At 50.3% G+C, this 22,682-nt stretch overlaps 3 protein-coding genes and 1 long non-coding RNA gene across 4 annotated transcripts; 1 reads left to right on the forward strand and 3 right to left on the reverse strand.

Annotated features, from left to right (window-relative positions):
* Positions 1–751: 751 nt before the first annotated feature.
* On the reverse strand, positions 752–2,088 carry LOC139790253 (uncharacterized). Its single transcript, XR_011723432.1, has 2 exons — positions 1,942–2,088; positions 752–1,531 (listed from the first exon to the last, which is right to left on the reverse strand). It is a non-coding gene; the product is annotated as an uncharacterized lncRNA (long non-coding RNA).
* A 51-nt stretch (positions 2,089–2,139) lies between these two features.
* On the forward strand, positions 2,140–3,299 carry TOMM5 (translocase of outer mitochondrial membrane 5). The gene is made up of 2 exons (XM_071731816.1): positions 2,140–2,320; positions 2,823–3,299. The coding sequence occupies exons 1-2, from the start codon at positions 2,200–2,202 to the stop codon at positions 2,855–2,857; spliced, it is 156 nt and encodes a 51-aa protein (XP_071587917.1). The 5' UTR covers positions 2,140–2,199; the 3' UTR covers positions 2,858–3,299.
* Positions 3,300–3,754: 455 nt separating this feature from the next.
* LOC139790197 (uncharacterized) lies at positions 3,755–13,844 on the reverse strand. Its single transcript, XM_071731690.1, has 5 exons — positions 13,827–13,844; positions 13,206–13,730; positions 9,371–9,423; positions 9,147–9,273; positions 3,755–4,343 (listed from the first exon to the last, which is right to left on the reverse strand). The coding sequence occupies exons 1-5, from the start codon at positions 13,842–13,844 to the stop codon at positions 4,314–4,316; spliced, it is 753 nt and encodes a 250-aa protein (XP_071587791.1). The 3' UTR covers positions 3,755–4,313.
* A 1,127-nt stretch (positions 13,845–14,971) lies between these two features.
* Positions 14,972–16,429, reverse strand: LOC139789710 (ER membrane protein complex subunit 4-like). Its single transcript, XM_071730715.1, has 5 exons — positions 16,280–16,429; positions 16,050–16,149; positions 15,781–15,934; positions 15,158–15,318; positions 14,972–15,048 (listed from the first exon to the last, which is right to left on the reverse strand). The coding sequence occupies exons 1-5, from the start codon at positions 16,354–16,356 to the stop codon at positions 15,013–15,015; spliced, it is 528 nt and encodes a 175-aa protein (XP_071586816.1). The 5' UTR covers positions 16,357–16,429; the 3' UTR covers positions 14,972–15,012.
* Positions 16,430–22,682: the final 6,253 nt, after the last annotated feature.

Genomic DNA, 22,682 nt, shown 5'->3' on the forward strand with positions numbered 1-22,682 from the left:
TTTTTTTAAATTACCTCCCCCCCCTCCCCTTCCTTTTGTGAACAATGTAGTTAACTTTGTCAGCTTTGGGGGTCTGCAACAGCATTAACCTTAAGCCTAGCCATGAATTTTTACTCACTGTCTGCTGTCAGCATCTTCAGCGTACCTGAAGCAGAAAGTGCCTGTGTGTTTCAAACTGCTATAAACTCCAAACGGTTCTACTCAGAAGAGAGCTATTGCGTAATTTCAAACATTCTCTTGTCACCAAATCCAATTAGAAAGAAGAGTAAATCACCACCCTCAACATCTTAGCTATTCTTTCTTTAATTGTTAATTATCTTGACAGTAGGGTGCTATAGATTAGGAGGCATAGATTATTTTTTGCATGCATGAGGCTTTCAGATCTACTATCAATTAATTCCGGTTTTAAGCAAACTTTAGGATAATATTAATAGCCTGATAGGACTGTGCCGGTGCTTGAAGCAGCTGTCAACCGCTGGGCAACCAGGCTGGTGAAAGGACTCGAGCACAGACCCTGTGAAGAGAGGCTGAGGGAGCTGGGGCTGTTCAGCCTGAAGAAGAGGCGGCTCAGGGGAGACCTCATCACTCTCTACAACTACCTGAAAGGAGCTTGTAGCCAAGTGGGGGTTGGTCTCTTTTCCCAGACGACTTTCAACAAGACAAGAGGGCATGGTCTTAAGTTGTGCCAGGGGAAGTTTAGGTTAGATATTAGAAAGAATTTCTTTACAGAGAGGGTGATCAAGCACTGGAATGGTTTTGGTTTTTTATTTTTTCCAAAATGAGAAACTTGATGATGTTGTCGTAGCTCTGAAGGTCGCACAGTTTTACACACTCCAGGGAAAGGTGTATTTCTGATGTTTCAATCTACATTGCAGAGTAGATTTCTGCTAAGAAACGTCAGTAAAGTATCTGTCCCAGAGTTTAGGCCCCGATTTGTAAACCTAAACTAGAGACTCAGCTCAATGAGTTTTTTAAATGTGTGCTGAAATGACTACACGACTCATGTACACAAACGCATTCTGATGAATGAAATAATTCCAATTTATGTATGTCCGGTGCTCCAAGGGATCTAGTCCTGTTGATACCTCTTCTCCAGGTTTGCACTTACCATGAAAGGAACTTCGAGAATGAAATGTCTCTTAAGAGTGAGAGACTTTAAAAACAGTCAAGCTGCACGGGTGGGTCAGGCTCCTGCTGGAGCAGTCACAAACTGCAGGTGCTAAACAAAGATAGCGGTGCTTGCCTGGGGGGGAGGGTGTGATTCAGGAGAGCCAGCAGAGCCGGATGCACACTGATTCACAGTCACATGGATTCTTTTCTCCAGATAGCAAAAAACAGACACCTATTAAGTCCCGTTGTAAATAGATTACCCAGAGCAAAGGCACGGAACTCAGCGGGGCCAGCGGCAGCCCCTGCTCCCGCAGCAGCAGCTGTAGCCCTCTGCTCAGGCCCCGCAGAACTGGTTTGCTCCCAGGGGTTTGCAGCAGGGGATGAGGGCAGGGCCAGAGCTGCTGAGTTTGAGGCTGTTGTGCTGTGACATGAAGTGACCGGAGGATTAATCGGCAAAATCAGGCTCTGCTTCCTCCGTGTCCCTCCCTCCTGGACGGAGCTGTATGATGCACTCCCACCCCCAAGGCAAGCACGATCTCGAGGGGCTTTTCCAACCTTGGCTATTCTATGATGTTGTTCCCATTGCTCAGACACAGCTCCAGCCCCTGGGGACCTTCGTTAATAACATAACCTCCCGAAGACCTTGCTTGCAGCAGAGCTGACCGGCACTGTAAGGCTCCTCAGTGCCTCGGTCTGCCCCACACCACCTCTCAAAGGCCGACACTGGGCTCGGGTGACACAGCCCGGGGGACACAGCCCGCGGGGCCCCCCAGGACTCCCGCTCCCTTCCAGACCCCCAGTACCCCTGGCACCCCTGGCACGAGGCCAGACCTGCAGAACCCAGGTCCCCGCCACGGCTCTGCCCGGTCCGGTCCTGCTGCCGGGCAGAGGAAGGCGCGGCGGGTCCGGCCGGAGCTACGGGGCTGAACGCCCGGCCACTCCGCAGACCCCTGCGATACTGCTGCCGGTGCCGTTGCGCCGCAGGTTCCTCTCGCCCTGTCCCCTGCACGCACCCCGCCCCCGTCACGTGGCCCGTCCCCTCCTCCCTCCCCGTTGTCCCGGCGGTCCCGCTCGGCGTGCAGTGGGGTCATGTTCCGGATCGAGGGTCTGGGGCCCAAGATGGACCCCGAGGAGCTGCGGAGGAAGATGCGCCGGGACGTCCTCACCTCCGTCCGAAACTTCCTCATCTACGTGGCGCTGCTAAGGATCAGTACGTACGGGGGGAAGAGGCAGGCAGGCTGCGGGGCCTGCGCCTGGGGCCCGGCCGGACCGGACCGGACCGGACCGGAGCAGCGCGGCCTGCCTGTCTTCCCGTGTGTCTTCCCGTGCTCCTGCCCGGCCCCGTGCCCGTGGGGATGTGTGCAGAGCTTTCGGAGCGGGTCCCGTGGCGGCGGGTGGGTCCTGTCCCGCGGATCGCGGAGCGATCGCTTCACCGGGTGCGGAGGCGCTGCTGGGGGCAGGGAGCCCCTCGGGGTGACCCCCGCGGCGTGGGGAGCAGGCCCAATGTTGGGCCCTACAGCGACAGCGGGCAGCCTGGCCCGGTAAAGCGATGCCGCAGGGAGAGAGGGGTTCTGGGGGTAGAGCCGTCTGACCTGGGGGCTGCATGGTTCTGGTGCCGCCCAAACGAGCGGCGGGTTCATCACCGGCTCGCCGCAGAACTCACGCTGTCTGCAGCCGAGCTAAGGTCATGCTGCTTCATTTTCTCTTTTCAGCTCCGTTCATCCTGAAGAAGCTGGACAGTATATGAAGACCGAAGACAAGACTCAGTGCGTGACCCCACCACATGGACTGTAGCTGCTTTTCTCCGTTTGTTAGTCACTGCGTCAGCGGCAGACATCCAGTACTAAATGGTTCTAAAATGTTTCACTTACCTGTACCTGGCCTGCGAGTGTTAGTTGGGAGTGCAGGGGAGATGTATGCAGTCCCTGTGGGTGGGTTCTGGGCACAGAATACTCCCCAGCAATGACTAATGATGGAACATTTCTTTTACTGTTTAATAAAAAAAAGTCCATTTTGTATGAAGTGTTTGGTGCTAGCAAGTTGCTTTGTTATGCAGCTACCTCTAAACTGCCACATGCTATGGCTGTCAACCTTACTGAACCTGTCTATATGAAAAATTAAGTCTTTAATGTTTTCAGTTCACAAGCAGTTTGATTTTAAATAAATGGAAGAGCAATTGTGTTGCTTTATGCTGGTAGTGGTTTATTTTTAGTAGTCTCCATCTAAATTACACATCACCTGGTATCACTTCCCTGGCTCTTGTTCTAAATTCACTCCCACCTCCACCTTTAAAATTGTACTGAGGAAAAGAAAAGGAGAGCGAAAAGGCAGGGTGGTGGTGTGTTTTTCAGGTTGCTAAATGTGTAGTCGCTGAGCTGCGATCAAGTCTGAAGCTGGAAGAGGGACAGCTGCGGGAGTAGCAGTTAACAAACACTGAGGACTGTCTGTTCCCTCTTGGCTCCAAGCCTGATGTGTGGTAAAAAGGACCCTTTCCTCTCCAAATGGGGAAACCCCTCCCAGGACAGGCAGAGGTTGGAAGTGCAGTTTGTGAATGGCTGGTTTGGAAAACGGGTGTTAATTTGGAAGCATAACCAGGTCATTTAGAGACTTCTTGACAGTGCTGACAAATGGGTGCCTACTACAGTAAAAATCACCCAGTCCTGTTTAATTTGGCTTTTTCTGAGGATAGGCCAGGATATTCTTGAGATCATTTACTCTGATACCTTTGCAAAATGGAACAGGTGCAAGTGAACACGTAGTTGGGGTTATTTTATCCATTTGACAAATGAAGACAGCAGGTAACTGCACTGACTTCATAATATTGGTGGTGGCAGCAATGAGGTAATCACAGAACTTGGCTCTGCTTGTGCCACCCAGAGTCTTCAGCCACCCTGTCCTCTGCCCAGCTGTGGAGCACAGGACACTGGTGTGCCTTTTGGTCCTGGGCCTCGGTGCAGGGTCCGAGGTAGAGTTATCAGAAAGTACGGAGGTGTGAAGGTTTCTAGCAAGCCAGTTTCACTTTACTATATCCTTAAAATCATGTCCGTGGCACCCATTTTTGTCCATGCACAAGCAATATTTCAAGGGTTAACACAGCTGAATGGTCAGCAGTTCTTACTTCTGATCCTGAAGAAATCTGCTAGCTGCAGAATGGTTCCAGTTGGGTGCTGGGAGCTGTTAAAGGCTCTGCTAGGAAGTTGTTTTCAGGCACATTGAGAGAGGAAGCCATCTCCCTGTTAAAACGGGAGAAACTTAGAAATAGCTGTTTTTCTTGTGATTGTTTTACTGCAATCTCTGACACGCCAGGCAACTGCATATTTCTCCTCCAAGCAGGAAGGAGAGACGAACAGGATGGTGAGGGGGTGTCAGGCTGTGGTATGGCCGACGACTCCCGACTGCTGCCTCTCTAACTTCTACAGCCTGTCCTGCTGAATGCCAGATGTGCTGCTGTGTGGCTGCAGACTCTGGAGAAAGAGCTGCTCACCTCCCAGGAAGCAACAGGGTTCCTGCCCCAACAACAGGATCAGGTCAGCAAGTCAAGTGGAGTGTGAGTCCTTGTGAGGTGCAGGTTGTCCTGTATGCAGCTTTCCTCAGGTGACTTTGTTAGGAGCAGGAGGAAGATGCTCTTTCTCCCCTCATGGTCAAGGCTTTTGGTAACACAAATTTATTTCTGCTGTATCTCATCATCTGCCTGTGCTGGAGTGCTGGTGTTGGGGAACAGTCTAGGGATGTATCAAAACTCTGCGTGGCATCCTCACCTATTTGACTACATTTGATGCAAGCAGATGGCAGGCTTACCTTAGGTAAAGAACAGAGAGCTGGAAATGAAGATGTTCCTACATGCAGCATGTGATCATGTCAGCATGGCGTTTCCACGCATGTGTGCTCCTCAGAGTAGCTATTTCAACGTCTTGGTGTTTTCTAAAATAACCTTTCCATCATAATATTTTTGGACCAAAACCACAGAAGCTCTGTGTGGTTTGTTTTCTATTCGCAAATTTTTCCCAGGCTTACCACTGGTTTGGGTTTCCTACTCCTGATCTTACAGGGCAGTTTTACTAATGGGGTGCGCTCCCCAGTGTGGGATCTGTCTTCCATTTTCCACGCTGCTCCGCCCAGCTCTGCGACTTCTTCCACCACCATGCCAGGCCGCCCAGAGATGGGAGTGGTGTTGAACAGTGGTAGCTTCTGCAGCACGGACCAGATGAAACCCTGCAGTGCATGTCTGCATGTGTTGGGGTGTTGCCAGATGGGAAGTGTCCTACTGCCCTGCACCAGCCTCCTGGCCCTACCATCATGTTTGGAGCACCTAAGAGCAGACCTCTAGTAACCATGAAGAGTTATCAAATAGATGGAATGGGGCTTCTCACAGTGGTGCATGGCAGGAGGGTGAGTGACAGTAAGCACGAGCTGACAAGAGAGTTTTAGGCTGGGTGTAAGCAAACACTTCTCCCACATGAGGACAGTCAAGCAGTGGAAGAGGTTGTCCAGAGGGGCTGGGCAGTGCCCATCCTTGTAGGTTTTCAAGACCAGGCTGGATAAAACCCTGAATAACGTGTTCTGGCTCTTAGCTGCCCCTGCTTTGAGCTGGAGGATGGACTGTAGACTTCTGGCGATCTCTTCCAGCCTGAACTAACCTATTCTGTGCAAATGAAGCAGAGTTCTGAAACCCCCATGACACAGAACTGCTGTCGGACCAACATGCTGGGCTTTCTTTCCCGTGAATTGTCTGGGCAGCAACACAGACTGTGAAGGAGAGCAGCCTTTCCCCTCGACTGTGGAGCTGATTTCAGTGACTCATGTGATCAAGATGCCTGCCAAATTGACTCTTGAGTCTAGAAATGAAGATCAGTGAGGAAATGGAAAAAATACCACTTGCCAAAACTGTGTTCCAGTGTCTGCAGGTACATGAGTTCAGACAGACAGAATAGGCATGACTCTGGGAAAGATTAATCATCTCTGCATTTAGGGAGGGAAGACAAGCACTCACCTGGAGCAGAGCCAGTTATAGACAGGCAGCACAGCGGACAGAAACATCTGATGTAGTGGGAAGTGCCCCAGTCCCTGGCAGGGGGGGCTGTAACCAGGTGATCTGCATGGTTCCCCCCCACCCAAACCATCCTGTGATTCTGTGACTTGGCAGCATGTCAAAGACGTGAGAGAAATAATGAGGAAATTATGGAGCACTTAGCACCAAGATTTAGCACAGAAGAGTGCTTGGTGTGTGACTCGTTTTAGATAAAAATGCTGGAGGGGAAAGTGTATGACAGTGCATCTGCAAGACATCTGTGACATGTAGGCACTGAAAAGCAGCACAGCTTTCCTCTGGATCAGTGTTAAAGTCCAAGCAAGTTTTTTTTGTTCACAGCCTCCACATCACAGTAACACAGACTGAGGCTGCTGTGTCACGATTTAATGCTGAGCTGGTGGCTAAATGAGGCAGCACAGGGACTCACTGCAAGGATTACCCTGCTCCTGTGTACAGCCAGGATGTGTTGCTTTTGCTGCCTTGGATAAACTATTGCCATGGTCAAATATTACCATGAAAGGGTGCAGGTGTATGTTCATACATGGCTCTGACTGGAACATGCAGATCCATGTATCTGAACCCCCAGTGCACCCCACTGAGCTGAAGCAATTACCTTCATGGGTCTTTCTTCCCCGTCTCTCCCATCTATAAGTGGCTGGTGTTTTTGTAAACAAGTCTGTTAAGGTAGATGCAGCAAACTGGTAGCAGTGGCAGCACTCCATCTGTGTGCCTCTACATGCTTGTAGGCAACACCAGCAAGCAGAGAGTTCATCAGGTGGCCCTCAGTACCGCGGGGGGAAAAGTGGGACAGAGCTGAAAAATCTACTCAGTGGAGGAGGATCTGGAGAGTTGTTTTGTATTCTCAGTTAATGGAATGGGCTTACTGTCCTGTTTCATTTGCAGCAGGCAAGCAGTCATGAAGGATTCTGCTTTCCTTGCTTTACTGTGCCACCTCTAGCTCTCCGCATGTTTGATAGCATCAGCTTCTTCGTTTCCAGACCACACTCACTTCTTGCTCTTCATTTTGCCTGTCCTGGGTTTCTCCACACTCCTAATTTCAGCTTTGAACTGACACATGCTCTGAAGAAGGTGTTCTCTTGGGGACAAACAGTGGTGGGATTAACAACTGGTGACCTTTTCCTCAAGGGGAGGACCTCTAACCATGCGTGATAAGCAGGAGAAAAAGAGCCAAAAGCGAGCTTTCCACTGAATATTATTTTTAAAGTTCTGCTTAATATTTTATTCCCACTTATTTCCCATAAATCTCAGTATTAATGCATATTTTCAACTACATATTTTCAAAATTAATTAATTATTTTCTAACTAGGAAAATATATAAAACTGACATTAAACTTACACCAAGGGTATTAATGCAACATTTTCTAAACTCCTGTGACAAAGGAAGCAAAGGTGGCCACTGCTTCCTAGCTTGGGCTCAGATCTTCCCAAGTGCATAAATTCCTGCTTCCCTGCAACAGGCTGGGGGACAGATTTTGGAGAATGTCTTCAATAAATAACTGAACTTTTCTATCAGCCACCCTCAGACTCTCTGAAAGATTCCAACTTCTGCATGAGATACTGCATTTCCAGAACAGCCTTGAAGTGATGCTCTCCTCTCTTCTCCCCACCCAAATCTCTTAGTTTCAGATCTTCCTTCACACGTGGCAGACAACTCACCACCATGCAACTTACGGTGTAGCATTTGCTGTCTCACCAGCACACATCACAGCAGGGACTAATGCCATGCCAGAGCCCCTGGCAGTGACAGAGCCTTCGCAAGAGTCTGTCTCTATGGTTGTTATGTAAAACAATGCCACTCATTTATCTGCCTTATCTTCAGTTTTCCTTTCAGGAGAGGAATTACTCCTGCCAGCAGTTGTTACTCTGTAGAAAATCCACGGAGGCTTAAGGACAACACGTAGTCACCAATATGGTTAAAGTGAAGTCATTTATTAACAATTTACACTCACTTTATATAGAACCCTTGTTTACATAACGATATCTTGCAGGTGGCTGTATCTTGGCCACAAATCCTGTTCTCACAGAACTTCTACTGGCTACATCGTTATCCTGTTATTCTTCTTTTCTGCTGCCAGCTCCCTTATCTTTTTCCCATAGCTCATCTTTCAGTAACCTTGCAACTAGGCCTCAAGGCCCTTAGTTTACTCTAGCTAAAGCTAAATAGTCAGGATTGCTCACAGGTCTGTTTTCTTCCAGACAGTTTCCCAGCATTACTCTGCTTAGGGTACGACTTGCATTCAAGTATGCCCTTCATTAAAGAAACCATCCAGAAATGTTTGGCAGCAGCGAAGCTGCTCATGCCCTTATCAGGACAGGAAAAGTGAGTGCACTGGAGCAGCCTCCTCCGCTGCAGGCAGACCTTGCCTGTTGCTCTTGAGAAGGACGACCCAAATATATGCAGCTCGTATCTGATGAAATCCTTCCTCGCAACCAGCTCCTTTCTCATCTACAAATCCTGTTCTGTGGAGTGAAAGGAGAGCACGTAAGAGCTGGCTGGCTCCAGGTAACACCATCCTCTGGTGCTGTCAACATTGCCTGAGGGTCATGGCTGGCCCATGACAGGAGGGATCCCTTTTTCTTGCTTTTGTTCTGTTCCAGGGCTGTGATTGTTCCATCTGTGTGTGCCTCTCCAGCCACACTAGTAGTGTGAGTCTGGTAGGCACCCTCATCTTCCTTTGCTAGTTGGTCATGCTGACTAAACCATCCCAGAAAATATGCTATTATTAACAAGCACACACATTCTGTAAAGCACCCTGGAACCACCGAACATTTGTTCAAAATAGGCACAAAATACTGCTCCTCTAAGCAGTTACGAGTGCAATCTCCTGTGTGACACATCTGCCTGGGAGATCTTCCTTGGTCCTTCTCTCCCTGCTTTCACCACTTACAACTTTTTAACTTCTCACCATCACCAGGACCTTGGGCTGCTGCTGCCTGTCCAACCCTGTCCTTGCACATTTGCTCTGCTGAACTCACAAAAACTCACCCATGTCTTTGTGCTGGGAATGTCCAACTCCTCCTTTGCTCTGGAAATAGCTTGGTTCAAGGGAAATTGTTGTTCAAGAAGCATTTGGATAATGTTCTCAGGCACATGGTTGGATTCTTGAGGTGCCCTGCACAGAGACAGGAGTTGGACTTGATCTTGATGGGTCCCTTCCACCCTGACAAATTCTATGATGTCCTCCTCAAACCTGAACAGCCACATCTTACCTGTCTCCCAGCAGCTGCTCTAGGAGTCTTACGCCTTTGGATGACTGTGAGACCTGCAGGTTTTCACGAGAGTGTGCAGATGTTAGATGACATTTGTGAAACCCATGAAAAGCATTTTCTGGTTTTTTCTTCCCTAAGAGTAACGCTCTAAGTAATGCACTAATGCCACAATGTCTAGTCAGAACTCTGCCACGATGCCTTGCAACTGATTTTAAACAACTTTTAAACAACTTTGTTTTCTGAAGTTGCGATAAACACAGTTATCACGTATATTTTGCATAAAAGGACTCTGTAAGTACATTATAAAAAAACCCAAAACAAAATACAGAACCAACAAAACCACACAACTGTTCAGCAGGTGGCTTTTCTTTTCACATCTAAGCTTCTGCAAAACTGTTTTCATAACTGCTGTTCCCATCTACATACACTTTTTTGTAACAGCTATACGTAAGAATTTCTGCTGCTATTAAGTGTTATTCACAGTGAGTCTGAACATAACTCCAAAAAGCAGAAAAAGATGTTACACTGAATTTGAAGGAAACACTCACCAGTGTTATGAATTGTTATGTTAGCGGGAACATCGTGACCCTTACAGAATTAAAGGTCCAGTCAGGGCCACTGAATGGAATTTAAATCAGCCTTCTCTCTGCCCATACTGTCACTAACATGCTGTTAGTGGACAGTAGGGCAGAGGAGTTTCCTGCAGTGCTAAGAGGAGGGAGAAGCGAGGTGACGCTCACAGGACAGCTGCTCTCTCCAGCTCTCGGGAAGTGCACTGTGGAATACACCCCTTCCTGCACACACTCAGCTGGCACCGAGACTCTCTGACTCCCTTCTTCCCTGTCACCCCTGAATCTGAGCCCTGTTCAGCCCTAAGGGCACCTGAGCTCACTTAGTGTTGCTCCTGTGCCAACAGTGAAGAGCTCTTCTGCCTCAGGTGCCAAGAATATCCTGGGCTGTATGAAAAGGAGCATGGCCAGCAGGTCAAGGGAGGTGATTCTTCAGAAAACCCCACCAGGAATGCTGCATCCAGCCCTGGGGTCCCCAGTAGTCAGAGTTTGGGAAGACCCTCCATCTGAGTCATGGGGTTCAGACTGGACCCCCTTGCTTTCTAAACTCCTTTTCAGAGAGGAGTCTGGCTGCGCCCGGATACAGTCATAGCCCCCAGCTATGAGTCTGGACCCTTGATTCTGTCGCACTTGATTTATTGCAGCTTGATCCCCTGGATGGGGTACTTTACGCATGCCATTTCAGGCCTCACAATTTGTCCAGGCAACACACACTCAGGCCACTATCCAATCAGTCTGTTTAAGGTACAGCTTCTCCTGAGGCGTTGGGTCTCTCGTCTCTGCTGCACGCCGCACCTTTGGCTTCCTCTTTTGTTCCATCCACACCTAAAATTCATCCATCCACACATGCTGTGTCCAGGTAGAAAGGTCCTTCTCATCATTTATTGAACTACAGTTCCTGGAATTCCAGCTTCAGTTGGCTTTCTTACCTTCATGTGGTACTGTCTCACTGTCATGGGAGGCTTGCTGCAGTGCTTTTTCATTGTACCAATCCATCATTACTACTTTCTCCAGGTGACAGTTTAACTAGAGTTCCATAGTAGTTCAGCAAGGCCTAAAGGTCAAAAATCTCAGCTAATTATGCTGAGCAAAAAGCGAAGAAGGGCCTAGTTTGGTCAAGCTCTGAATGCCTAGCTGCAACCAAACCTAGTATTTTCATTTTATATTAGGTGGTGCTTTATACTGTGGCCTCCTATGAAAAGGTCACAACATCAATAGGCAAGGGAAGCGCAGTCAACATCCTTTACCTGGACCTGAGCAAAGCCTTCCACACACTCCCACACAATATCCTGGTCTCCAGGCTGGGAAAACATGGGTTTGATGGATGGACCACTGGGTGGGTAAAGAACTGTCTGGATGCCTGCACCCAAAGATTGTCTGTCCATGTCCAAGGGGAGGCCAGGGACAAGTGGAGTCCCTCAAGGATCACTGTTGGGACCACTCCTGTTCAACATCTTTGTTGGCATGGAGGGCAGCATTGAGTGTACCCTCAGCAAGGTCACTGATGACCCCAAGCTGTGTGGTGTGGCTGACACACTGGAGGGAAGGGATGTCATCCAGAGGGACCTTGAAAGGCTGGAGAAGTGGGCCCACGTCAACGTCATGAAGTTCAACAAGGCCAAGTGCCAGGTCCTGCCCCTGGGTCAGGGCAATTCCAAGCACTGAGATAGGCTGGGCAGGGACTGGCTTGAGAGCAGCCCTGAGGAAAAGGACCTGGGGGTGCTGGGGCAGAAGTTCAACATGAGCCATCAGTGCGCCCAGAAAGCCAACCAGATCCTGGGCTGCACCAAGAGAAGAGTGGCCAGCAGGTCGAGGGAGATGATCTCCCTCTCTACTCTGCTCTGGTGAGACCCCACCTGCAGTACTGTGTCCAGTTCTGGAACCCCTGTTACTGTTGCTCTCTACAACTACCTGAAAGGAGGATGGAGCCAGGCGGAGGTTGGTCTCTTTTCCCAGGCAACTTTCAGTAAGACAAGAGGACATGGTCTTAAATTGTGCCGGGGGAAGTTCAGATTGGATATTAGAAAGAATTTTTTCACGGAAAGGGTGATCAGACATTGGAACGGGCTGCCTGGGGAGGTGGTGGACTCTTCGTCCCTGGAGACATTTAAAAAGCGACTCGATATGGCACTCAGTGCCATAGTCTAGCGACTGTGGCGGTAGTTGTTCAAGGGTTGGACTCGATGATCTCTGAGGTGCCTTCCAACCCAGCCTATTCTATGATTCTATGATTCTATGATAGGAAGGACATGGAGGTGCTGGAGCATGTCCAGAGAAGGGCCAACAAGGATGATAAGAGGGCTGGAGCACCTCTCCTGTGAAGACAGACTGAGAGAGTGAGGGTTATTCAGTCTGGAGAGGAGAAAGCTCCGAAGAGACCTTACTGAGGCCCTTCAGTATCTGAAGGGGGCTACAGGAAAACTGGGGAGGGACTTTTTAGGATGTCAGGAAGTGATAGAACATGGGGGAATGGATTCAAACTAGAGGAGGAGAGATTTAGAGTGGAAGTTAGGAAGAAGTTCTTCCCCATTGTGATAAACAGACTGTCATCTTTAACATTATTGTTTTGTTGATCGGAGAGATTTATCAGTAACCACCACATCCTGGACCCACACCCTGGACCACAATCCTGGGAAATCATTAAGGACTGGAATGTCTTGCTCTGTCCATTTTTCTGAGACCAAGCTGTAACATAATAGAAAAAGGTCAAGTAGATCCATATATGGTATAGATGTTCAAACCAGGGGCCTCTTTTGCATTTTGTAGGTTAAGCAAAATTGCAAGAACCCAGAACTGAATGAATATGGATAAGAAACCCTGCTTTGCTGCAGTTCGGTGCGAACCTTGGTGGAGCTGTAACTCCCCGGTCGCCCAGCACGCTGCCTTACTCATATACCTCAATAAATACATATTGATCTTAAAACTTTGTTCGAGTCATGAGTTCATAACACCATGAAGGTGGTGAAACACTGGCACAGGTTGCCCAGGGAGGTGGTTGAGGCCTCATCCCTGGAGATGTTCAAGCTGAAGCTTGAAGAGGCTCTGATTGACCTGATCTAGTTGAGGGTGTCCCTGCTGACTGCAGGGGGTTGGACGGGATGACCCTGAGAGGTCCCTTCCAACCCAAATCATTCTGTGATTCTATAAAAAAGCAGGTGACTGTAGTGGGGAGAGACAACAGGCAAACATAGAAGAATGTTAACAGGACAGACAATATGAGCCAGCAAAACGAGCTGAGCAAGCAGAGAGGGGCTCCCATCGCCTACCTGAGGCACTGCCAACCCGCCACTGCTGCAGACACAGGCCCGCCAGGCCAGCTGCACGCACCCGCCTGTGTCACGCGGTCCCCTCACCCAACCGCGCCGTGCCGCTGCCAGACCCCCTCCTCTCGGCACCCCCGCTCGGTACCGGCTCAGCCCGGGGGCTCCGCGGGAGGACACGGCCCCGGCCCGCAGCACGGACACGCCCTGACGGGGCAGGGCTGTACTGGGGGCGGGGCCTGCCGCTGAAAGCTGACCAATCAGAGCGCAGAAAGGGCGGGGGGAGAGGGGAAAGGCGGGGCACACCGGAGGGGCGGGGCTTCCTCGGCAGAGCCACGGGGGAGGGACGGCAGGGAGGCGCGGCCATCTGACGTTTCGGGCACGTGACAGAGGCGGGGCCTGCCCACCGGCTGGCGGTGCCGCCGTCTTGGAGCCGTGGGGGGGGGGGGGGGGGGGAGGCCAGCGGGGCTCGGAGCTCCCACCCCCTGCCCGGGGAGAGCAGGGCCCGGGCGGCTCTCCTGAGGGGCAGGGCTGTGGGGTGGGACTGGGGGAGCTGTGGTGCAGGGGTTACACGCCAGGTGATCCCCTCCATTACCACTCTGGGGCTCTGATCACCCTGGGACTCACTGGGAGACCTCGGGCCATACTGGGAAGGTGCTGGGCTGTGCTGACAGTCACTGGGAGGCATGGATCTGGGGCCCTGGGCCATCCTGGGGGGTATGGGGAGACTGGATCATACTTGGAGGGTCCTGGGTCATACTGGAAAGGTACTGCTGTGTACTGGGGAGAAGGGCTCTGGGGCTGTGGGCTGTGCTGGGAGACAGGTGGAGGCTCTGGGCAATACTGGGAGATAGGGGGCAATGCTGGGAGGTGCCTCAGTGGGCACAGGTGTGTACTGGAAGGTGCTGGGTAGAGGGGATGCATGGGGAGGGAAAAGGTGGGGAACAGGCAAAAATGGGGAAATGGGGGAGGAGTCGGGCAAAGGAGAGGACAAAACCAGGGACAATGGAAAACGAGGCAAGGAGGCAGGGTCAAAATGAGAGTAAATCGAGAAAAAGTGTGTAAAAAGAGACATGTGAGTGTGAAATGTGAAAATACACTGCAAAAAAGGGAGAAAGAGGGTAATTGGGAAATGAGGAGATACACAAAAACCCCAAAGATGGGGGAAAATGGGAATGGATGAATGGGGAAGGCGGTCGGGGGGAAAGTGAGAGGAGAAGTAGGGGCAAAACGACTGAAAACTGAGGACAAAACGGGCAAATGGAAAACAGGGAGCAAAAAAGTACAACAGGTAAAATGGGGCATAAATAGGTAAAAAGAGTGGAGAAACCCAAGAGGGGATTAGGTGAAATGGGGGGAAAACGGGGTAAAATGGGGAATTGGTGCAGGAACAGGCAGAACCCAGGAGAAAACTGAAGAGGAAATGCTGGGAAAGTGGGACAAAATGCGGGGAAACCTATGATGTAGCATGAGTTGCAGTTAAAGTAAGGTCCCAGTATGAGCCCCAGTGTTCCTAGTATGTGCCCCAAGCCTCCCAGTGCTCCCATTACACACCTTGAGGCTCCTCGTATGGGGTCCCCAAGGCTCCGGGCGCAGCTCCAGTGCATGCCCAGCAGGGCCCCGAAGGCTCCTAGGACGCTCCCAGTATGGTCTTCAGTGCTCTCAGTGTGCTCCCACCGCCCACCCCCCAGTTCCCTCCAACACATCCCATCCCGTTGCCTCCTTGGGCTGAGCCCCCCCAACCCCTCAGAATTTCCTCCAAAAAGCACATCACCAGCCTGCCATCGCCTTTATTGGTGGGTGGGCAGGGGGCTCACAGGATCAGGCCCCCCCCAGTGAACTCCATGCGCTGCCAGGGGGAGAGAGAGAAGAGAGTCAGGGGGAGACCCCAGCGCCTGGGCCAGGGGGCTCCCTGGTGCGGGGGTGGGTTTGGGGGACCCTGGGGGGTCTGGGCACACCTGTGGGGGGGCAACGAAGGCGAGCCAGTCGGAGGGGCGGGTGGGCAGCAGCCCCATGGCCTGGCACTTGTAGAGGGCCAGTGCCAGCCCCAGCCCGTTGCCCACCAGGAACACCAAACCCTGCAGCGCCCGCCGGCTCGAGCTCTCCAGCGCCTTCAGGGCTGCAGGGGGACACGGGGGACACAATGGGGGTGGCCACCATCACCCACTGGCACCACAGGGGAGAGTGAGGGGTGTCAGGGGGAGTCACAGAGGAAGGGATGGGTGGTGGTGACCAGCATGAGGGGGACTGTCACAGGGACAGCTGGACAGGGGTGCAGGTGAGGTGGTAGGGGTGACTGCTGGTGGGTGTGGGGGAATACTCATGGCACAGGGACAACTGCTCAGGGTGACTGCCACTGCAGGGAACACGTGGGGGACAACTGATGTAGGGGGCAGATGTGTCAGGGGCTGCTGCAGGGAGATCTGCTGGCGGAACGTGTGGGGACACCTGTGGCAGAGGGAGGTGCAGGGCAGGGAACTGCTGCAGGCTCATGGCCAAGTACTGCAGGGCAGGGGATGGTGACGGGGGGACACCCGTGCAGCTGTCACCTGCGCTGTGTGTTCCGTGGGGCTGTACTCACTGGCAGAGAGGGACATGAGGGCCTGCAGCGGCCGCCAGCCCATCATGCAGACCATCATGGCGGGGAAGATGGAGATGGTGTTGCCGGCCATGTACATGATGAACAGGTTCATGGGGATCTGCTTCAGCGGCGCCAGGGCCACGTCCCAGCAGCGCTGCAAGGAAAGAGGGGCCCGGGAGGCCGGGATGGTGGCGTGTGAGCCAGACACCGGGGACAGGGACCACCCCCGCTGTGGGGAACACTCCTTCCCCCCGCCCTCCTTCGCCCACCTTCTCCATGAGGATTTTGTCGCTCTCGTGGACACCGCCCTCCCCCAGCTGCCGCTCGGCGAACCCCAGCGGCCCACGGCCCTCGGCGGCTCCGCGGGGCCTGGTGGCACAGAGGCCGGAGAGGGGAAAAGGGGGGGGGAAGGGGGAGGGGGGAGAGGGGAGGGCGGCGGCAGGTGAGGCACCGCAACCCCCCACAGCTCCCCCCCACACCCCAGACCCCGGGGCCTCACCGCGACCCCGGAGCTGCTGCCAGCTCCAGAGACCACTTGAAGCGCCGGCCTCGCACCGCAGCCGCCGCCGCCGCCATCTCGCCAGCGCCCGGATGGGAGGGGCGGGGGGGAAAGTCACGTGAGGAGCTGATGTATGCGGGAGCTGTCACGTGAAAGGTCACGTGAGGGTACGGCTGGGGCTCTCAGCAGAGCCGCCGCTATGCCCTGACCCACGGTGCCCCATCGCACTCCGCAGTACCACATGCACTCCACAGCTGTCGCGTCGCACCGCGCCGCTTCCTCACAGCGCCCCACGGCGAACTCCTTCCCTACGGTGCCCCCCGGCAGCCGCGGAGCCCCCGCCTCAGCCCCCGTCCCAGTCAGTTCCTCCAGGAACTGTGGTGCGGGGCCGCGGGTTCCACCCGGAGCCCTCAAGCGCGGACGCTCCGGTGCTTCCCGGAGCTGCTGCCCGCGGCCAGCGCGGAGGACCCAGGGTCGGGGTGGCGATGGCAGGGGTGGAGGTGGCTGTGCCGGAGGTGGCTGTGCCAGGGCTGGGTGGCCCCGGGGGCCACACACCCGCAGTGCTCAGCCTGTCTCAGGACATCCTTCGGTCTGACAGGGCTTACTCTACCGAGTGTGACGTGTCTGCTGGGGCAGTCTCGGTGTTTGACGATTCCCCTCCCTTCTGAGGAAAACCGTGTCAACTCCAAGTCTTTCACCAGCCGTGGCCACAGCCAAACACCAGTAATTTATACTACGAGGAAGCCAGTGCTTCGTTCTCCAGGTGTGGGTTATGTTCTCCACGGCTGAGGGAGAGGTCTGCTTCCCTAGCTGCATTTACTGCAACACAGCACCCTGAAGCAGTAGAAAAGGTACCCAAACCTTTTCAAAACCTGAGGTAGCACCACCCCTCCCAGGCTTTTTTACCTCTACAGAAGAAACTAGAACAATACTTAAAACAGAACAAAAAGACAAACAAAACATCAGATTACAGGCAAAAGATCATCGACCATTTTTTTCAGAGGGAGCACTTGCTGGGTACTATAGAGTGTGTCTTGGGTTTGTTTGCCTGGCAAGGTTTTGGTCACTGGGGAGCTACGGGGGTGGCTGGAGTCTTCCCCAGTGTCCCACGGGGCCAGTGCCAGCCAGATCCTGACCCATCATTGGCTCAGGCTGAGCCCACCAGTGACAGTGGTACTGTCCCAGGGACAATACATTTTAAAACGGGAAAACCCCCATCCAACAGCAGCCAAAAAGAGAAGTGAGAATATGTGAGAGAAACAACTTGGCAGACACCAAGGTCAGTGAAGGAGGAGCAGAAGGTGCTCCAGGCACCAGAGCTGAGATCCTCCTGCAGCCTGTGATGAAGCCCGTGGTGAGGCAGGCTGTGCCCCTGCAGCTCATGGGCATCCATGGTGGAGCAACTATCCACCTGCAGCCCGCGGAGGACCCCAAGCAGGCAGCAATCACTGTAACCAGTCTTAGGGACACTCCATACCGTTCTATTTCAACCTCTGTTTTACATCAGTGTGCACTGTTTACAATTGTTCTTGAAGCCCACATCTGGGCAGAGACAAAATATCTTAAAAATAAAAATCAAAGTTTTCTATTTCCAGCTTTAAAGATAGCCCTCTGAATGTAAAGAAACAAAACAAAACCAAAACAAAATCCCAAACAAGTAAAAATGCAAACATCAGCATTTTGAACTAATAGAAAACAATACAAAATTTCACATATCACACAAAAGCAGTTTAAGAAAAAAAAAATTAGCCCGGTATTCAAGACCGCTTTTACTTGAGAGAAAACATTTAACTGTGAAACATGAGACAAATTGTCCCTTTTTTCTCTGCTCACTGAAAAATTAAGCTTTTAGCTCTTCCTGGGATCAACATATGTCTGGGATTCTCTGAGCACATCAAATAAATCACACTGATTTCTCTAGTGTTTCTGAGCATAGGTCTCTAATATGATTGCTACTCTGAAGCATGGAAAAATTTGCCAGCTCAACAATAGTCTCATGGTTGTTGGTTTTATCCCTTCCCTTCCCATCCCATCTTGGATTTCCCTGCTTCAAGTTCCTTTTAAGTTCTTTTTTTAATTGGATTGACTAGGAAATTCATTATCATGACTCTCAGCAGTTAGGTAGTGCTTTATCTCTAAGCAATGATCAGAGGTAAATTAATTAAGGGCAGTTTGCATCTAATTTGGACTAATGACTAAACAGGCCAGAAGAAGGACTGTGTTTCTATATACAGTGTCTCACCGTGTGGCTGCTCAGGAAGTACCTGCTGGGGGATGTCTGACATTTCAGGGCTTGTGCCAGTGAGGATATTCCTTTTGCAGCATGGAATCAGCAGGGTTTGCTCTGAGCAGGTTTTCTTGGCATGGTGCTTGAAACGGTTGAGGTCTGTCTGCTCCCTTAGCACACAGGCAGCTGCACCAAGTCATTTAGAGACAGAGCCAAAAAGCACAGTCAGCTTGTACCAGAGTAGATGAGCATATTAACGTGCTAAATACATTCAACCATAATCAATGTTTTGTTGCTGGTGGATTAAACAACCTTCTCCCTTGCTGAAGGGTTTCATTTGACAGCAAGGTTACAGTGAAACACAGAAATCCAATAGCCCCTCTATAAAACATGGAGAAAAAAATTACATGGACTAAAATAATGTCTTAACACCACATTTAGTTTGTCCTTGGCTGGGATTGGTAGGCTGTGTTTCAAAGTTTTGTAATGGATGTTACTTGTAACACCAGGGAAGAACAGAAAGAGGGCAGGCTATAAACTGAAAGGTTGGAGCTCTAGGACAAGCATGTCGTGAAGTGACAAAAGGGAGTAAGGTGGTTAAGGGATCACTAGATGGCAGGCAGGTCTCCAGCAAGAGTCATCGTGGTATGCAGATGTGAGCTTGGGGAGACACAAAAGGAGCATGGAGAAAAGCATCTGTAATGTCATGAAATTCTTGAAATTATCTCAAATTTGCTTTGCTTTGCACCAGGAGTCCCAGAGAAGGCAATGCTCTTAAAAAGTGGTCTCATTGTGTCAGTAAATTTTGATGACATGAGGAGAGCTGGTGGGGCTGGTCCGTGCACACACAAAACAAAGGAGATAAAATAATTCTGGTTTGAAATAAACAAATAAAAGAAGATAGAAAAATGTTGAGCCAAGTCGTTCAGCCTTGTGTTAGGATCTGAAAATGTGGTAATTCAATGTTAGACCCCAATGAATTTTTAGATACAGATTGCACACATTAACATTTCCCTTCCATGGTTATGTTAAACGAAGGCAGGGACGTGGAAGCTGAGGAACAGAGACTGAACAGCAGGTATGATTTTGTTCATCTGCTCTTTTCCACATTAAGACTCCTTAAGAAACATGGCAAACTGTCCTGGTCTGTGCCAGGATAAAGGTGATTTTCTGTCTTGTAATTTTGCTTTCAGCTCAGTCTCTTATAAGCAGCTGTGCTTGCTGACATTAACAGCAAGTTTCTCAATCAGTGTCTGCTTCTAGGACTGATAACGCTGGATGTTTAATTACTGCTAAAGACTGGTGTGCAGAACCAAGGACACTGCTCAGTTCTGAGGAACACCTTGTGCTCTGGAAAGAGAAAAGGAGTAAAGAGTTCACACCTGCAACCCTCCTTTAGGGAGGAGCGGACAAGATAAATGACAACTGACCAAACAGAGGATTCCATCCCATACATCTCATACTCAGTATAAATTTAAGGGATCACAAGGGTCAAACCCCTTTTTCCACCCCTTCCTGCTTCCCCTTCTTCGCCTGTCCCTGTTTGCTTCAGCATCCTGGGAGGATTCCGTCTGTTCCTCTGCCTGTGGTCCTGATCCGTGCCAGCCTGAATCTCTGTGTTCCTGCCTCCAGCTCCCGAGCACTGCTGAGTCCAGGAGTCCACCCTGGACTTTCCCAGGGCCGCCCTGCAGCCTCGGTGGTGACGTGAGAGTTATTGGGGGGGGGGGGGGAAGAACGTGGGATCAATTTTCCTGTCTATTTGTATATACTTAGTAATTTGTTCCTATTTATCATTACTGTTTCATTAAAGCTGTGTAGTTCAGTTTCCAACCCATAAGTCTTTCTCCCTTATTCTCTCTCCTTTCTTTATCAGGGAGAGGAGGGGGATTAATAGAGAGCTTCTGTCATTCGGTTTAATTGCCGGGCCAGTGTTAAGCCATGATACAAACATAGCTCAATTCTCCATACAGTTTCCTGGAATAATTCTTAATTTTAAGGGGCACAGTATTATGTGAGTTCCTATATACCAGTAAAGAATAATATACCCTCTCCCTCCCCCAACCACCCAACCACCTCCTGCCCAAGTCCATATGGTAGTTTGTTAACATTACTTTTTTTTTTTTTTTTTAAATCTTAAGACCAAACTTGCCTCCTGTTACAATCCGAGTTATTATTTATATTTTGTTTGCGAGGAAAATTCAGCCACTACTCATAGACGACGCGTGAATTTACGAAAATAACCAGGCTTTATGATTTTAACAAGTTAAAAGGATTTATTTAGGATTTATACATTTAGTTACTTTGGAGAGAAGAGTCATTAAGAAGAGAAAAGAAGGAGAGAGTAATCAAGATATTATCACCGTCTGCCGGCCCTGGCCTCTGGCTGTAGTCGGGTGCGTGGGGTCTGTCGCTCCTGCCGCTTCTCTGTCCCGTAGCTGAAGCCGAAGTGCCGAGAGGGGGGGGGGAAGAAGAGCCACGCGCTTCTCCTTTTTCTCTTGGAGTTTTATACAGCAGAAGGAGTTCTGTCTTTTCATAAATCACTGGCACACAGACTTGCTAGAAATAACACAGATTTTGCCATCTCAAGAACTTCTTTTATTTATTATTATCTTTCAGTCCTTGGTACCCTCCTCAATTTATTACCTTTGTCTGGACCATGTACCAGGAGGCGACCAGATAAGCAGTCTTATCTTTAGGAACTTGTCAAGCATGATATAAAACAGAAGCTAGTTAAGTTTGGGGAAAAATCTGTTAATTGAGGATGTTTGGTATATTTTAAAAAGAGCAGGAAAAAATACTGATTCGAGAGACATATTTTGTATTTTCAAAGTGTTTACATCACCTCCCTTGGGATAATAAGAAACACATCTTTTTAAAAGCCCATCTAGTGTTGGGGAATGTTGGAGAACGTTCCTGAATGTTCCCGAAAAGGTAGGGGGTGTGACCCCTTTGCCATGCCCAACCCCATGTTTGAGAGGCCAATTAGATCGGCCCATAATCCTGTGCTACCTGCACCAGGGATTCGCTGTGCTACAGTTAAACACACCGGGTGTCCAATAAAATGTTATGTTATGGTATAGTGGCGGGGGTGTGGTCACAGAGACCGTATATAAGTGAAAGTTGCTGCGCAATAAAGTCGAAGCTTGTTTATCACCCATATTGGTTGCACGAGTTTTCCTCACCGTTTCCCAACAATCTAGTTTTGTTTACTGGCTTGGAATGGTGGAGAACTTTCTGTTTTCTTTGATCACTTGCTTCTTTAGCATTAAGCCAATAAGCATCACTCTGAGACAGTGTATTACAGGCAAAAAGCCTAAAACTTGCTAGCACCTTGGAGGAACAGTAGACAAAGAAACTACTTCCCTGAGAACATGCTGTCCCTCAGAGATATAACCTTACAAACAGGTGTTTGTAATCTTACAGACAGGCTGTTCTTGACTTGCAGTATTTTGTGTTCCTTATCTTTCTCCACACAGATAGCCCTATCTTGACCCTGACACTCAAGTCTCCTGTGTGATTTTATCCAGTTTTCTTGAAGTTCCTTCCTACACTTTGCTAGATGGTTCTCCTTGTAATACAGCCTGTTGAATTTGAACAAGTCATCACCTCAGCTTTTCAACAGACAATGAAGATTCTATAGACCTTCAGCCTGTCATACTGAAACGCATTTTTAAGACTTCGTATCTATTGTGATTTTTCTCTGAACTTTGACCTTTTTTTTCAGATGTCATTTTCCCAAAAAGCAATGACAACAGGATCAGACTAGGTATCTATATTTTTCCTACGCTAGAGAAAATAGCAGCACCACCTTCCTACATCTATATGCAAGAAAATCCAGTCTATGGGACCGGATGGGATCCACCCAAGGGTGATGAAGGAGCTGGCAGAAGAGCTCGCCAAGCCTCTCTCTATCATCTACCAACAGTCCTGGCTCACTGGGGACATCCCAGATGACTGGAAGTTGGCGAATGTCACGCCAATCCACAAAAAGGGCCGGAAGGAGGACCCAGGAAACTACAGACCTGTCAGCCTGACCGCAGTGCCTGGCAGGGTTATGGAACACATCATCCTCGGTGCAATCACACAGCACCTGCAGGATGGGCAAGGGATCAGACCCAGCCAGCACGGGGTTAGGAAGGGCAGGTCCTGTCTGACCAATCTGATGTCCTTTTATGA

This window comes from Heliangelus exortis, chromosome Z, assembly GCF_036169615.1.
Source record: "Heliangelus exortis chromosome Z, bHelExo1.hap1, whole genome shotgun sequence".
Taxonomy (NCBI): domain Eukaryota; kingdom Metazoa; phylum Chordata; class Aves; order Apodiformes; family Trochilidae; genus Heliangelus; species Heliangelus exortis.